At 39.9% G+C, this 17952-nt stretch overlaps 1 protein-coding gene across 1 annotated transcript in view; it reads left to right on the plus strand.

Moving 5' to 3' along the window:
* Lrrn1 (leucine rich repeat neuronal 1) overlaps positions 1-15012 on the plus strand; it is a 37355-nt gene extending 22343 nt beyond the window's left edge. Inside the window, exon 2 of the mRNA XM_006988306.4 lies at positions 12467-15012. Coding sequence (XP_006988368.1) covers positions 12717-14867 — 2151 coding nt within the window. The 5' untranslated portion in view covers positions 12467-12716 and the 3' untranslated portion in view covers positions 14868-15012. The remainder of the gene's footprint in view (positions 1-12466) is intronic.
* The last annotated feature ends 2940 nt before the right edge of the window (positions 15013-17952 follow it).

A 17952-nucleotide genomic window follows, 5' to 3' on the forward strand; every position in this document is an offset into this window, starting at 1 on the left:
ACCAAAAAAAAAAAAAAAAGAAAAGGCTTTTAAGAGTGTCTGTAAGGGGAAATATGATTTACTACTTCAAAGAGAGCCATACTATCTTTTCACAAATTCACTTAGCTTCTGTCCAGAATAACTAAGAAGTGTGTAGGAGGTAGGGCAGATTTCCATCTCTGGCTTCTGTTGTTGGTTTTTTGTTTTGTTTTTGCTTGGTAGATGGGTAGAGAATGAAACTTGCTGAGAACATCACTTTTCATGACAACCAGAAATGTGAAGTGTTTTGTCTGTTATCCAGTCTCACCTTGCAACTAAGAATCATATAATGCATTTTAACATAGTACATGCAAAAAAAAAGATATTTCCCATTGAAGTACAAAGTTGAAATCCTAAATAACTAAAATGTGAAGATTTAATTAACATTTCATGACTTGTTTATTATCTTCAAAATAATGGCACTTTTGCAAATGCATTCTGAAAGTGGATTGGTAAAGGGAGGACTGGGCTTTCAAGAGTCACTCTTGATTTGTGGGAAGATGCCAAGCTTCCTTTGACCTCCCCAGAAGACAGTAGCTTATAACTGTATTTTATAGTAAAGTGGATTTAAATTCTGGGGGCTACCACATCCCCAGCTTAAGTTCAATGGAAACTAAACTGACTTTGTGTAGCACAAATTTTAAAAGGCCTTATTAATAAAAAACATGGATCCAGTTATTGGGGTGAATGCTGGAAGATCAGAGAAGCAGAACAAGCCACAGATTCCTCACCTCGCCAGTTCCTCAGCTGATCCTGTTTCCTCAGATTGGAAGCTTCTGAGTCCTCATCCAAATGAATCTCAGCTGACTGCTGCTAAAAGCTTAACCAGCTTTTAGTTCCTGGTCCTCACGCCTTCTACACCTTTCTGCTTTCTGCCATCACTTCCTGGAATTAAAGGCTCTTGTTACCATGCCTGGATGTTTCCAGTGTGGCTTAGAACTCGCAGAGATCCAGAAGGATCTAGGAATGCTAGGATTAAAGGTGTGTGTGCCACCATTTTCTGGCCTCTATATCTAGTGGCTGTTCTGTTCTCTGACTCCAGATAAGTTTTTTAGGGTGTACAATATTTTGGGAAACACAATATCACCACAACTTTACTCTAATTTTAATATTCTACAACTCTCTAGGAATAGAGAGTATCCCAGGCTTCCCTATGGCTTATTGAGATGAAGTCATCTGGGAAGGACCTGCATTGTCTTCAACAACTTTGAGACCCCCCCCACACACACACACACAAGAAACCAGTCTGTTGCTGGGATACTTCAGGATTTACCCATTCACCTGGGTATTGGGGGTCCGTTAGGAGGATCAAATGGCTATGGGAGGTGATTTAAGATTTTTTGTTTTGTTTCTTCATGACAGAGTTTCTCTGTGTAACCTTGGCTGTCCTGGAACTAACTCGAGTTCCAGCTGCCCTTGAACTCACAGAGATCCACTAGCCTCTACTTCCTGCGTACTGGGATAAAGGTGTGCGCCACCACCATCTCCCAGTCCTCCATCACTTTCTAACTGTATCTTCCGAACAGATCGCTTGGAACTCCATGAATCAGTCAGTTCTTGCAGTGTTCCTACCTTCCTAGAATATTGTAAGGGAAAAATAATGTGCCAAACAATTACCAGGTAGAAAAAGAGGGAAGCTGTTCCAGATGATTTCTGGGAGACACATTAATATCCTTGTAGAAAGAGTAGACACTTGGGGTTATGGCACCTGACTCATTTTCTGTGATGGGAAATCCGAAGGAAATTATGTTGTGGGAGCCTGCTTTATTCCAGACACTGCTTAAGACGAGTTCTTTCATGTCTTTTTAAATCTCACAAAATGCATACGAGGTATAACTACACACGAGCTATAGCTGTGTCCTGCGAACAGAGAAGGAAGCCAAGAACCAGGAAAGTAAAGTCATTTATTTTTTATGCCATTGGTAATGCTGGAATATGAACCTTCTTTGTATTTTCTTGGAAAATAAAAATAAACAACTAAACTCAATTTTTCTTAAGAAGCCAGGACCAAGAGCCATGCCTCAGGTCATAAGGGGCTGCCCATACAGGTCAGAATCTGAAAGAAGCATTATTTACCTGGAGTCTTGGAGCAGAGGGATCCTTCTACATCATCTGCTTTCAGCTCAGCCTCAACATCTGCTCAGAGGTGGAAGATGACCAGAGGCAGGTGACCTGAGTTCAGACCCTGAGAACAGACCAACATCTATAGATTGTCTTTTGAACTATGCATGCAGCTTGGCATATGTCTCCCAGATCGATAAATGTAATTTAATTTCTCAAAGAAACAGAGAGAGAGGGGGGCGGAATTCTATAAAAGGCAGTGTGGTTGGAGATTTGGAATGAAGTCCGAGTTCCTATCCAAATATATAACCTGAAAAATGAAAGGTCTGTTAAGATGTTCCTGAGCATCTCTGAAGCCTTCCTCCAACTTGGCTTCCCCAGAATTTGCAGGGAAGCAGCCTGCTTGCTTTTGATCAGTTGGAGGCCCGTCACAGTCTGAGGCTACCACTCTAACCCCACAGCTCTTCTCAACCATGCCAAGCCACCCACTTGGATTGGATTTTTGCCAGCTGGCAATGGACTTTTGACTTCTCATTTTTCTTTTGTTTTTTTTTTCTTTCTTATAATTTTCTTTGGCAATTCTTTAGTCCACCCAGACTAGCTCTGCCTTGTTTACCATGCCTGGCCAACACTCCTGAAAGAACTAATGTGCTGGCCATGCCCAGCTCCTCTTAGGAGCTGAATGAATTGTGACCCCCAGCTTTTATGCTTAGCGTGGAGACCAGCTGCGCCTTTGAGCTTTTCCCAGAGACGTTGGCCCAGGCTGCACCTGCAGGGTGATGAATTTGCCCTGGCCTGAAAGGAGGAGAATGGGGGAGAATCAAAAGATCACTTGTGTCTATCCTCTTTGCACACGAGTGTATTTATACCCCTCAAACACACCAGAGAATTTCCGAGTCTATTAAATAATAATTATAGCATAAAAAATAAAATGAAGGAAAGGAAAATCATATATTTCTTTGAGAACCAGAAAAATTACCACAGAAATTTAAAATGAGCTTAGGAAATGCTGAATTGAAGCATTTGGGATTTACTTTGTCTCTCTACCAATTAACTGGGTCATTTTGATCACCAAGGGAATATCTAAAGTACTATTTGCTTTTTTTAAATAGGAACTGACCCCCCCCCCAAAAAAAGGTAAAAATATTACAAAATGCTTTTTTAAAAATCCTCTAATGAAGTTTTCTCCAGAGCAAAGATTCAAACCTTAATGTTCATAATTGAAGGTTTTACCACATGCAGTGTTTACCATGAATGCCTAGGCATTTCTATCTAACCGTTGAGCAATCAACTTTTCCCTATAACTGAGCAATATCAGTGATTATGTTAGTCAATAATTCAGATGTTACGATGTAGCCACAGGCTATAAAAGGCCTCAGAGATCAGATCGGTTTTGTTCAGGCTGTGCAGCTAAAATGCGTTTGGATGGATTACACTTTCTTCAACTGCTTTCTACTGTGTTAGACCCAACTACTTTAACAATCCTGGCCCCAGAAAGCCGAGAAACTCCTAGTTTGAGAACCTTGGGCTATTAAATTTCATCTCTTCATCATAATTTAGTAACAAAAAGGGAAAGGAGGACAGAGGGAGGAAGGAACGATTGCTTCTCTTGAAAACAGCTGGGAATGTAGTTTCCCAGAGCATCAGAGAATTGGGTAAATCCAATGAATCCTGAGCATCCATCTGGCCTGGGAAGCTATGAGAACTTCTGTTCTCCAGCTACTTAGTTACATGACTTGTTCAAGGTCACCTTGAACGTTTGAAGTGAAGACAAAATGAATCCTTTCTCTGGCAGGTGTTCACTATGCTGTTTGGACCACTTAGGCATGCTGTTGATGAATAATGTGGGCTCTCTGGAGCGAGTTCTGTATTGAAAAGAGCCCATGCAAGCTCCTTGAGATGGGATATGCTGTATTGTTTCCTAATACATTATGGAGACCATTAGATCACTCTCTCCTGTTCAGACTGTACATCTGTGATCACTATCACACAGGACAGGATGGACTACCTTGGATAATGTGTCAACCAGGAATATTACTTTGGGAAATGGCTAGACAAAGAAATCTAAGAGTCAGAAAGGGTCAAAAACCAAATTTAAAAAATCTGAGAAATTAATTTCTAGCCTGTGCACATTAGCAGTTCAGATGCACTTCTTGCCAGATCCTCTTTCCTTTTGAAGGGAAATAAAATGGATCTTCCATAAAGGATTCACTGCCATCTCTGGCTTTGGCTCCACCTTCAGTATCTATCTACATTAGATTCAGAACTTCAGTGGGCACCCTCTGCTGACTTCACCTCCTCACCGCTTCCTTTTATCACCATTGTCAAAAAAAAAAAAAAAAAAAAAAAAAAGACTCAGATTCAATATGAGACATCAAACCTGTAAATAATAATAGCTAATATCTACTGGTGCTCTGTGCCAGGCACACCATCAAAAAAGCTTTACATCTTCTAATTCTGTTCTCACCAATCTTGCAGAATAGGTTTTATGATTTCCATTTTCAAAAAAAAAATAAAAAGGAAACTGGGACTTAGGATGTTTCGGTAATTTGTTCAAGGTCAAAGGGCTGAATTTGAAGAAACCAAGTGTTTCTCAAAGCCGTGCTACTAATTCTAAAGTGATGTTCCTGTTTGGTTGGAAAAGCTTATAGTCCATGTTGGTGTTAACATAAGCACTCTGGTGTGCAGAAGTCAGTGTGGACTTCCGGTCCAGGAGGCATCCTTCTGGAAGGTCAGTCCACAAAGCTGACTTCATGTTATCAAGTTCCTACTACCCTCCCCCCTTCCCACCATGGGAATGGCTAGTAGGAGAATTTGTATTGATACATAATAATCCTTTTTTAACCCTATATGGCCAGAGGAAACACTACATTTGAACAAAATCCCACTTCTCCATTACTGAAGTTTCCCAAAAGAAAATACAGAAGTTTACATTGCAGTAGCCCAGATTTGCAGACTTGAGAGAGCCAAAATGAGTATATTTTCAGAGCATTTTCTAAGATTTTTAAATTTTTATGTGTATGAGCATTTTGCCTGCATGTATATATGTTCACTATATCCATGCTCAGTGACTGTAGAGGTATCTTCAGGTTCCTATTGCTTTGATGAAACACCATGACCAAAAGCAAGTTGGGAAGGAAAGGATTTGTTTTGCTTATATTTCTATCACAGAGGGAATTCATGGCAGGAACTCAAACAGGGCAGGAACCTGGACATAGGAGCTGATGCAGAGGACATGGAGGGATGCTGCTTACTGCCTTACTCCTCGTGGCTTGCTGAATTTGCTTTCTTATAGTACCCAGTACCACCAGCCCAGGGATGGCACAACCCACAATGGGCTGGACCCTCCTACACCAATCACCAAGAAAATGCCCGGGGACTGGAGAGATGGCTCAGTGGTTAAGAGCATTGGCTGTTCTTCCAGAGGTTCTGAGTTCAATTCCCAGCAACTACATGGTGGCTTACAAACATCTGTAATGAGATCTAGTATCCTCTTCTGTCCATATAGAGAGAGTACTGTATACATGAGAGAGAGAGAGAGAGAGAGAGAGAGAGAGAGAGAGAGAGAGAGAGAGAGAGAGAGAGAGAGAGAGAGAGAAATGTCCTACAGGCTTGCCTGCCTACAGCCCAATTATATGGAGGTGTTTTCTCAATTGAGGTCCCTCTTCAGATGACTTTGGCTGTGTCAAGTTGACATAAAACCAGCACCAGAGGCCAAAAGAGAGCATTGGATTCCCTGGAACTAGAGTTATAGGCCATTCTAAGCTGCCATGTTGGTGCTGGGAACCAAACCAGGATCTTCTGGAAGAGCAATAAGTTCTCTTAACTGATGAGTCATCTCTCCAGCCTGCCAGAACTTTTCTATATTGTAACCATCTGTCCATCAAAGAAAGTATTTATATAAAAGCAGATGTCTTAAGTCATTTTATGTTCATGGAGGGATCAAATTTAGTTCTCTATTTTTGTAACAAGACTGCCCAGGGGTGATAATAATTCCAAGTTGGAGATTCAAAAGATTTTTTTATGGTTGTTTTTTTCAGTGCTGGGATCAAGCTTGTATGTCCCATGTACACAAGGCAATCACTCTTCCACTAACTTACCTTCTCAGCTTGCAATTTGTACTTTCTTTGTTTGCCTACATGAGGCTTTCATTTAGTTCTGATGCAATATTTGGTCTGCAGATTTCTAGCTATTAATTCCAGTTAACAGTAGTTAAAAATATAATAGAAATGGTAAATAATTGTAGGAGTACTCCTAGATGCTTTCCATGCCCTGGGGACTTACAAGCTTTGCTTATTCTTTACCTTCCACTCCTGGGCTGAGAATGGAATGAAATAACTCAACACAATTCCAGACATTCAAGCAAGTTTTAAGAGCCCACCATGGATGGTACTGTTTCCTAGACCTTAGCTTAAATACTTTCACATAGGTTACTTCATTTACTTAAAATAATTTTCATGTAAGTAGAATATGTAACTGCCCTTAATTTTCAGTATGAACAGGGATTTAAAAAAAAAAACTTCAAGTAGTTTGCATCAGGCAATGCATCTACAAGATGGAAAAGTCAGAGTTTGGATAGAGATCACTTACCCCTCTTCCTCAGAGACCTCTTTCTACAGTCCCAGAGCCTTTGTTGGCATCTTGTCTTTGCTTACAGCAACAGGGATATATGTAATCATGACTGTGGCAAATATGTATTTCTTTTCGCCCAACTCCATATGAATTCAATGCATACACTCAGATTAAGTCTCATCAAATATGACCATTTTGTTTAACATCAAAACTAAAACAAATAAATGGGGAAGGTGAGAGTTGGGGTCATTTCTATCAGGGTGATAGCCATGTATTCTATTTCCCTTGGAATTTTCTATTCAGAGCAGAGTGTCCCAAGCATATCTCACTGTGAGAAAAGAGCATCAAATGTAATTGTCTAATTGTTTTAAGGCCTTTCTTGAAATGTGTCACTTGCCAATTCTGAGCCTTTAAGCCTACAGTTTGTTCTTTAAGTGATTGTTTCTTAAAACTGCCAGATTTTGTTTATGGAACATTATTCTCATAATTAACAGAACATTTTCTTCTCACATTTGACAGATATAACCAGCCAGTCCCAGAATAAAGCCGTTTTATTTTTTGTTAAACTAATCTATACCAGCCATTTTTATTTTTACAAAATTGAAGATAGTTAATTTATCTGTGTGATAAAAGTTAGTATCGATGTAATTCTAAACAGTATTATTAAATAAGAAACACAGAACCAAGTAAAGAATTAAAAGCCCAAGAGGTCAGAGCACTAGCGAATACCCTTTAGCTTACCAGTCGCTGCCATCCTTCCCCTGAGAGAGATCTTCTCCTGTGTGACCCGTCTTTTTATTGCCTTTCTGTTCTGTCTTCTCATTGGTTCTAGGTTCTAAACCCAACCACGTGACTTCCTTGTCACTGCCTGTCTATACAGACCTCCAGGTCTCTCTGGTTGGTACTGGGATTAAAGGCGTGTGTCTCCATGCTGGCTGTGTCCTTGAACACACAGAGACATTGCCTGCCATGTGATCGGATTAAGGGTATGTGCTGCCACTGCCAGACTGCTGATAAATGGCTTGCTATTAGCTCTGACCCCCAGGCAACTTTATTTATTAACATAAATAAAATCACATTTCAGCACAAATAAAATATCACCATAAATTAGCCCAAATTATAATGTACATACTTTCATTTTTATAGCATTAAGTTTACTTTCCCCCATTTCCAAGTCCAGTTGTACTAAGTATACTCAGACTCAAGCCAGTTCATCGTTCACAACAGAAACTGTACCACTTACACACTCATTCCTTTACCTGGTTCTCAGCAGTTATCTTTCTACTTTCTAGTTCTATGATTTTAACAAGACTAGATAATTCTTAAGAATGGAATCATACAATATGTGGCTGTTTGTGACTGGTTTGCCTCATAATGTCTCCAGTCACCATCTATCTGTATTATACCGTATGGCTGCCTTTATGGTGAGTGTTCTAGGTGGCTTTCTGTTTCTATGATAAAGACCATGACCAAAAGCAGTTCGGAAGGAAAGGGCATATTTGGCTTACATATCCTGATCACATTCCATTCTTTTTTTCTTGATCCAGCTGGGATCTCCTGCTCCCCTAAGCTCTCTTTCCCCCCGACCCTTGCCCTTCATTTTACCACCGCCCCCTGCACCCCCCCCCACCCCTTACATCCATTTTGCTCATGTAGATCTCATCCATTTCTCGGTCATTGGGCAATCCCTGTGTCTTTCTTAGGGTCCTCTTTACTAGGAGGAAACAACCTAGATGCCCTTCAACTGAAGAATGGATAAATAAAATGTAGTACATATACACAATGGAGTACTACTCAGCAGAGAAAAACAATGACAGCATGAGGTCTGCAGGCAAATGGATGGATCTAGAAAAAAATCATCCTGAGTGAGGTAACCCAGACTCAGAAAGACAAACATGGTATGTACTCACTCATAGGTGGATACTAGATGTAAAACAAAGGATGACAAGACTGCTGCTCACATTCCATTCTTGAGAGAAGCCAAGGCAGCAACTCAGGCAGGTCAGGACCTTGGAGGCAGGTACTGAAGCACAGACCTTGGGCGAGCATTGCAGACTCGTGTTCAGCAATCTTTCTTATGTTCTCAGGACCACCAATCCAGGGTGATACCACTCACAGTGGGCCCTTCCATATCAACTATTAATGAAGAAAATACCTCCACAGAGTTGCCCACAGCCGAATCTGATGGAGGCGTCTTCTCAGTTATGGGTTCTTCTTCCCAAATTACTCAATTTAGTGTCAAGTTAATAACAACAAGCAAAAGATGATCAGTAACCTACTACATGTATATTCATCCACCATCCTTAGGAGAATGATTCAGAGGATACCAGTGCCCCACATACCAAAATATATGCATAAAATGTTTAATAAAAAGGATGGCATATTTGCCTGTAATTTTTGTACATACCTTCCTGTGAGGAGTACTTTAAATCATCTCTAGATTACTTATAATACCCAGTTTGGTTTAAATTCTATGTAAATAATATGTAATTTTATGTAATAACATCAAGCTTCTATACTTCAATACAGACACATTTTTTTTCCCTGAATACTTTCCACCCAAGGTTGGTTGAGTCAGTGATGTGGAACCCATAGATACTGAAAGCCAATTGTACTCTTGAGAATTTCACACTGTGTTTATACTTTGTTGAGAACCTCCTACATTGTTTTCTACAATGACCATTCTATTATACATCCTCACCGATGCATAAGGCTTTCAATTTCTCTACATTTACCACTGCTTCTTATTTTCTACTTTGTGACAGAGATCATCCTAATGATGATAATGAGTTATCTCATATCATATCAAAATGTATAACATATACTCTCAAATATAATCCATATGTATCTTATGATCAGTGATGTTAAGGTGTTTTGTTTTGTTTTGTTTTCCCCATTGCTTGTTGGTCCTTTGGATATTTTCTTTGAAGAACATTGCTTTAGTTAGGTTATGTTTTTGTTTTGTTTTGTTTTGTTTTGTTTTGTTTTGTTTTGTTTTTACTGCTGTTGTTCAGTTGTTGGACTTACTAGTCCTGATTTTTAATCCTTTTCCTGAAAGATGACTTCAGAATGTGTTCTCCCATTCTTTAGGCTGCCTTTGTATTTTGTTGATTTCTTTCATGCACAGAAGGCTGTACGTGTGAAATCATCCTACTTGTCTATTTTTGCTTTTGTACCAGACCTTTTGGTGTCAAGTCCAAGGAATAACTGTCAAACCCAAAACTGAAACTTACCCTCTTTCCTTTTTTCTTGGAATTCTATTATTTTGTGTGCTACACTTAGGCCTTCCTTGTAATTTGAGTTAATTTTCGTCGACAATATCAGCTAAGGTCACGGGCTAATTCTTCCCATGTGGCTGTCCAATTCTGCCAGTGTTATCTGTGCCTTTCCAGCTGTGTAGACCTTGTCAAAAATGATTTCTGAGTTCAGTGTTCCACTGGAACCTATGTCTTACATTCATCCTTTGTATTCTAGAAGTTTCATTGTCTGCTTCCAAAAGAGCCACATTCAGGGTTGGGAGACATATTTGATATGAAATCTGACCTTCTGTTTTCTGAGGTTCATGGTTGGTCATTTGGTTGAGGCAATGTATATGCAAAGACAAATTTGAGCTCTTGGATATAATTATCTCATCCTGTAGTTTAAGATAAATGATATATTTCTCATAATACCAGGGAGACTATAGACCAACTAAAGTTATCCTTTCAATAGTAATACACTGTTTGTGGAGTTTCTCAAGCATGTTTAATGCATACTTTGCTTCCTAATATGTTTCTTTAAATTCAATTGAAACATAAAATTTGCTCTAATACCATCCCAGAGTTCTGAAAGGTAGGTTTATACCCTTGGCTTTCTATTATGAATTAAGATTTAGGAATAAACTCTGGCAGAATTTTTTTAAGTTTGTAATTCCCTTGAAATTATTTTGAACTTGATCTAAACAGAAACAAACATAGGATAAACTGGTGAAGTTAACGATATTTGCAAAATATTATTCTGCATGTTTGCCTGTTTTAGAATTTACTGATAAACATCAAAATCAGGTAGTTTGATACTATTGAACATTTTTCAAACACATAATAAATGGCAAAGTAACCAGATTCGGTGGTGAGGGCAAAAACAATACCAAATGTTTTTTCCCACAGACCAGCAAGCTTTTAGCATCAAAGCCGCACAAATTCATTTCACCTCAGACTTGTCACAATCTGAATGGTATGATTTTATTTTGTGAGACTAGTAACAAGAGTTGCATACTTAATAAAACAACAAAAAAGTTTTAGGGCTTTTAAAAAGTTTCTACTAAAATATGACTCAACTGTTTGTACTGGCTGTATTATCATGGCTTTTGATCAGCGGCAAGCATATGATTTACAAAGTAAAAAGATAACACAAAGTGCTGACCTGAAGTGGGAGCTTGCTGTGTTCTGAACATTGGAGCTATGTACACTGTTCTTAATGAATGTTTCTAGAAAACACCAGTCACTGAAGTTCTTCAGTATTCAAAGATAAAGTGCATTATGACAGAAAAATATAAGGAAATATATAATTATACTTAAGTGTAATTATCAAGTGGCCAGTCTGTTCTTAGGAAAGCAAGATTAATGCCAGTTAGATGTATAATGACTTTTTATACCTGGTTGGAATTCAGAATACTAGAACCGGTAACTACTGGTATTATATAAGTTGGCAAGACATGCATGTTACCCTTTTTTCTATCTGGTATCTTGTTAAAACCAATACTTAAGTCAATAGCATCAGCTATGTGTCTTCTGAGAACTACTATTTGAGCTAAGACTACATTATGTAGAAACACAATAACATAAACATAGATGGCAAATACAACTTTTATGAGCATTTAATATGTGCCAAACACTGTACAGAGTTTTATACAGATTCCTGTGTTTTGTTTTTTAATGTAGAGTCAATTCTTCAATAATACTTTATGAGCAACCCTATTTTCTAACTTGAAGAAGTTGAGAGATGATACACCAGATCCATGGTCTGTGGCTGTTAAGTAGCCAGTAATATTCAAAGGAATGTAATGAAAACATAGATGTTAATTATGACACATTTTCTTTTTTGGTGCTAGGACTGGAGTTAGAGTCTTGTTCATATAGGCCAGTGTTCTACCACACACCACTGTTTCTTGCCTGAGACATATTTCCACATGTAGGTATTGAATATATTTGTGTTTTTAATGAAGATTTTTAGTGAGGCAGAGTAGTCATTACTTTATTCAGCAGTGATCATATGGCTATTAGAATATAGGAAGAGTTGCCATTTTCCTCCCATACTTTTATGAAATTGACTTCTTACATAAAAGCAATTGATCTTGAAACACTCTGGCTGAAAATATCTACAGAATGTAGCATTTGGAAAAGAAAGAATCCTTGAAAACAAATGTGGTATTAATGTAAATACCATAGATAATTTAGGATGTGCTGAGTCTTTCATGAACTACTATCCATGTTTGACTTTTACTAAGACTGACCATTCAACTTTTTAGAAGCATAAATGTGCAGTTTCTAAAGTAAATTTTGTTTTTAAATGAATGTCATCTTTAGGATTTTCTAAAGTATGCCTGTGTGTTTAATGACTATGCTGGACTATGTGCAGTTCTAATTATAAAACTAAAGGAATTCTAAGTAGTATCAGTGTAGTAAGTGGGCGATAATCAGAGTATCCTAAGTCTACTTAGATACTCCTAATGCATTTTGAACACATTTTTTTCAGCTATGTGAGTGACTATGCCCATGTAGTAAACAAAAGAGAGTCTACAGAATAAGCATAATGTCTTTCCTGATTTAATTTTCAGACACATCTCCAGACTTGGCCGAAGTAGCTCCAACACGGACCTGTGCACATGCCTGGAATTGAGTGACATGGTTAAAGGATTTCAGATTGCTTCGTGCCTCTTGGGAAGTTCCGAAAACCATCCTTTCCAACTCTGGAATTCTGCTCAACTGAGACTCGCTTGAATGTTTACACTATCTGCTTGCTGTTCTACTAGCCACTAAACAGTGTTCAGATCCTGATCAGGAACTGAGTGTGTTCCACAAGCCACCATGGCCAGATTGAGCATTGGGATAGCAGCTTGCCGAATGGTGCTGGGCTTGCTGATGACTTCATTAACTGAGTCTTCCATACTGAATAGTGAGTGTCCCCAGCTTTGCGTGTGTGAAATTCGCCCTTGGTTTACCCCACAGTCCACATACAGAGAAGCCACCACTGTTGATTGTAATGACCTCCGTCTAACAAGGATCCCTGACAACCTTTCTAGTGACACACAAGTGCTTCTCCTACAGAGCAATAACATCGCCAAGACCGTAGATGAGCTTCAGCAGCTCTTCAACCTGACTGAGCTTGATTTCTCCCAGAACAACTTTACAAACATCAAAGAGGTAGGACTGGCCAACTTGACCCAGCTCACGACCCTGCATCTAGAGGAAAATCAGATCTCGGAGATGACAGATTACTGTCTGCAAGACCTCAGCAACCTTCAAGAACTCTACATCAACCATAACCAGATCAGTACCATCTCAGCTAATGCTTTTTCTGGCTTAAAAAATCTCTTAAGGCTGCACCTGAATTCCAATAAATTGAAAGTGATTGACAGCCGTTGGTTTGATTCTACACCCAACCTGGAAATTCTCATGATTGGGGAAAACCCTGTGATTGGAATCCTGGACATGAACTTCAGACCTCTCTCCAACTTGAGAAGCCTAGTTTTGGCAGGAATGTACCTCACTGATGTTCCTGGAAATGCCTTGGTAGGCTTAGACAGCCTCGAGAGCCTGTCTTTTTATGACAACAAACTGATCAAAGTCCCTCAACTTGCTCTGCAGAAAGTTCCAAATTTGAAATTCTTAGACCTCAATAAAAATCCCATTCACAAAATCCAAGAAGGGGACTTTAAAAATATGCTTCGGTTGAAAGAACTGGGAATCAACAACATGGGAGAGCTGGTTTCGGTGGACCGCTACGCCCTGGATAACTTGCCTGAACTGACAAAGCTTGAAGCCACCAACAACCCCAAACTGTCATACATCCACCGTTTGGCTTTCCGAAGCGTCCCGGCTCTAGAAAGCCTGATGTTGAACAACAATGCCCTGAATGCCGTTTACCAAAAGACCGTAGAGTCTCTTCCCAATCTACGTGAGATCAGCATCCACAGCAATCCCCTGCGGTGTGACTGTGTCATCCACTGGATTAACTCCAACAAAACCAACATCCGCTTCATGGAGCCCCTCTCCATGTTCTGTGCCATGCCGCCTGAATACAGAGGGCAGCAGGTGAAGGAGGTGTTAATCCAGGACTCCAGTGAACAGTGCCTCCCAATGATATCACACGACACATTCCCAAATCATTTAAACATGGACATCGGCACCACAGTTTTCCTAGACTGTCGGGCCATGGCTGAGCCGGAGCCAGAAATTTACTGGGTCACTCCCATTGGAAATAAGATAACCGTGGAAACTCTTTCAGATAAATACAAGCTGAGTAATGAGGGCACCTTGGAAATAGTGAATATACAGATTGAAGATTCGGGAAGGTACACATGTGTTGCCCAGAATGTCCAAGGGGCTGATACTCGAGTGGCAGCCATCAAGGTTAATGGAACCCTTCTAGATGGTGCCCAGGTGCTGAAAATATATGTCAAACAGACAGAGTCTCATTCGATTTTAGTGTCCTGGAAAGTTAACTCCAACGTCATGACATCAAACTTAAAGTGGTCATCTGCCACTATGAAGATTGACAACCCCCACATCACATACACAGCCAGGGTTCCAGTGGATGTCCATGAGTATAACCTAACACATCTTCAGCCTTCTACAGATTACGAAGTGTGTCTCACGGTGTCCAACATCCACCAGCAGACTCAAAAGTCGTGTGTCAATGTCACAACCAAAAACGCTGCCTTCACCCTGGACATCTCCGACCACGAAACCAGCACAGCCCTTGCTGCGGTGATGGGGTCGATGTTTGCTGTCATCAGCCTTGCATCCATTGCTGTGTACATTGCCAAAAGGTTTAAGAGGAAAAATTACCACCATTCGCTAAAAAAGTATATGCAAAAAACCTCTTCCATCCCACTGAACGAGCTGTACCCCCCACTCATTAACCTCTGGGAAGGAGACAGCGAGAAGGATAAGGATGGCTCAGCAGACACCAAGCCAACCCAGGTCGACACATCCAGAAGCTATTACATGTGGTAACTCAGTGGGTATTTTGCTTCTGGTAGTAAGGAGCACAAAGACATTTTTGCTTTATTCTGCAAAAATAACAAGGTGAAGAAGACTTTTGTACTTTTGACTTTGCTAGTTTGTGGCAGAGTGGAGAGGATGGGTGGATATTTCAAAGTTTTTTAGTATAGCGTATCGCAAGGGTTTCACACGGCTGGTAGTGGCTCTCAGCTGCCAGTTTGTGTTTGGTTTTTATCCTTATCATTATTATGATTATTATATTATTATATTATTATTATTTTATTTTAGTTGATGTGCTAAACTCAATAATGCTGTCTTAACTACAATGCTCAATAAAATGATTACTGACAGGTGGGGGTTCCTCTGTGCTTGACCCCTTCTTCTGAAGCCATCACTACAAAGAACCGTGTCCTCTCAAAAGCTAACATATGGTTTGGAAGCAGCATTAAATCCTTCGTAGCAATCTGGTCTACAGACTTTGAACTCAAGCTAAGACGAAACTTGCTACTTTGTTGAATGATGTTAGTTGGCTGTACTGTAATGTTGTATCAACTGAACTGAATGTTTGCCTTTCAGCAACCTCTTTTTCTTTCCTTCCTCTTTCTTTTGTAATAGTTGAAGAGGCTTAGAACAAGCTAACAGGCAATAGAAATATGTATATCAGATTTTCTAATGTAATGAACTACATGTTAATTGTTACTATATTCTTTTTATCTTTAGTAGACACTTTTAAAAAAAGAAAAGATAATTTTGTTGTGTTTAACTCACCAACTTGGTGTATAATGAAGACAGAAGTACAATAAATTAGTTTGTTCTGATTTTTTAGAACACTTGCAATAATGTATCATTTATAGTTCTTGCTAGTTGCAGAGGCACTATCTTTCACACCAATGCAGTGGACAACCAAAGTATGTATGTGCATGCTGTCTTTTATAGTCAGGCCCTAAAATCTTTTGAGTTCTTTTTGTAAAGAAAGAAGTATCCATTTTAACTAAGACACCTGGACCATTGAGATGGCTTGGTAAATAGGTGCCTGCTACCAAGCCTGATCTGAATTCCATCCCCAGGTCTCACATAGTGGAAGGGAAGAACTGACTCGAAGCTGTCCTTTCACCTCAATACATGCGACATGGCATGCACACACACACACACACACACACACACACACACACACACACACGTGTACCCACATTCATATGTATGTAAAATAAACAAATGCATTGGAAGGAACAAATTAATGGATACATTTTAATGAGAAGGATTTACATATTTTCAATACCACTGAATAAAACCTGATGGAAGAGGTGTTCATATAAAGAAAAAAATGCATACTCTACTATAACTCTGGCATAGTTACTACACATTGGATGCATCATTCTCTTTCTTTCATTTATTTTACAGTATGCACATTCCTCATCAAAGTTCAAAAAAAAGAGCTAAAGAATGTTTCAAAACTTACTATAGTATCCCTTTTAACAGCTATCTATGTGCTTATAGGGTGTATACTGCCATGGAGATGTCTGCTGAAATAGACAACTGACAGAAGGCAGAGTGATTTCTCAAGGCTGGCATTTGTCATCCAAATAATTACACACAGTGTATCTCAATTAACTATTTCAAGATTACACAGGAACTATGTCTTTGAAGTTCAGGACGAGAGGAGTTAGTTTGACAGAGTTCTGTAAACATTAGAGGGAGCAGACTGAGAAGTACAGGTAGACAGCAAAAGGCCCATCTGAAAATCCTCATTGAAAAGGGAAAGAAAGAAAGAAAGAAAGAAAGAAAGAAAGAAAGAAAGAAAGAAAGAAAGAAAGAAAGAAAGGAGGGAGGGAGGGAGGGAGGGAGGGAGGGAGGGAGGGAGGGAGGGAGGGAGGGAGGAGAGAAGAAAGAGAGAGAGGGAGGAGAGAAGAAAGAGAGAGAGAGAGAAAGAGAGAGAAAGAGAGAGAGGGAGAGGGAGAGAGAGAGAGAGAGAGAGAGAGAGAGAGAGAGAGAGAGAGAGAGAGAGAAGCCATTCCAGATGGCAGCAGCCACTGTGGGATGATGGGATTGTAGAAAGGGACTACGAGGAAACAGGTGCCACCTGAGAAGAAAGCAGGATAAAGGAACAGATAGAAAGTCCAGATAAGGCAGGTAGGGCGAGAACTTTCTTTGTCAAATGCTTTGCTTTGTGAACGACCCGGGTCTTCAGGAGACCAGCCTTTCCATCTCCAGTCCAAAGGGGAGTGGAGAGAGAATTCCAGATTCTGCAAGCAAACTGCAACTGAAATGTAGCCAGTACCAGAATGAGAAGCATCGCTCAGAGACTTCATTTGCTGATGAGAAAAGCACAGGGCACGGCGAGGGTGTGTGATCCTCAGGCAGTCTCCTCTGCCCTCCATCAATTCTCTAGACCCAGTCGTCTTACGGCTCTTGTCTTGTGTGCCCCTGCTTCAAACATGCAGGGTATCCTCAAATTCCCATCAACCTGGATTAAGGTTTAGAAGAAATGCAAGCCAGAGGAATAGCAAAGTATCTTGCATTGTTTTACTGCCGAGTATACATGGGACAGAATAAAAGGTGCTCCCTCTGCAGCCACGGGCATTCTTGTCTTCAAACATCTGCTAAGCAGCAGATCACCTACCTATAAATTTGGAAGCCACAAGGCAGGTCAGCACCAAAGCAGAAGGCCTAGGGCTGCCTGTTATTACAAGAAGGCATCATTGACCCATAAAGCCATGCTTTGAGCTGGCACAGAACACGGGCTCGAAAAGACGGCTCAGCCAGTCCTTCATTCTGAACACAGAACAGGCACAAGGGAACCCAAATGTTCATTTGAAGAATATCATTTCCCAGATCAGTTTAGGGTCATCATTTCTTGTACTGAAAAACTTACTGAAACTTATTTTACCCCATCCATGTTACTGGGTTGGATTTTTCTTGATAGAAAGCAAGATGGCAGAGTTCTCTTTTCTTAGTCAAATACTCATCTCTACCTCGTTTGTTAAGTTAGGCAGCCAGTGAAATTAGACATTAAGCTAGATCCTCATGGACAGGGGAGGTCCTCCCGTCTTTACCCATGAAGTGGCTGCTGCTGTAGGTCCTATTCTAGTCTCACGTT

The sequence above is a fragment of the Peromyscus maniculatus genome, chromosome 3 (genome assembly GCF_049852395.1).
Source record: "Peromyscus maniculatus bairdii isolate BWxNUB_F1_BW_parent chromosome 3, HU_Pman_BW_mat_3.1, whole genome shotgun sequence".
Classification (NCBI taxonomy): Eukaryota; Metazoa; Chordata; class Mammalia; order Rodentia; family Cricetidae; genus Peromyscus; species Peromyscus maniculatus.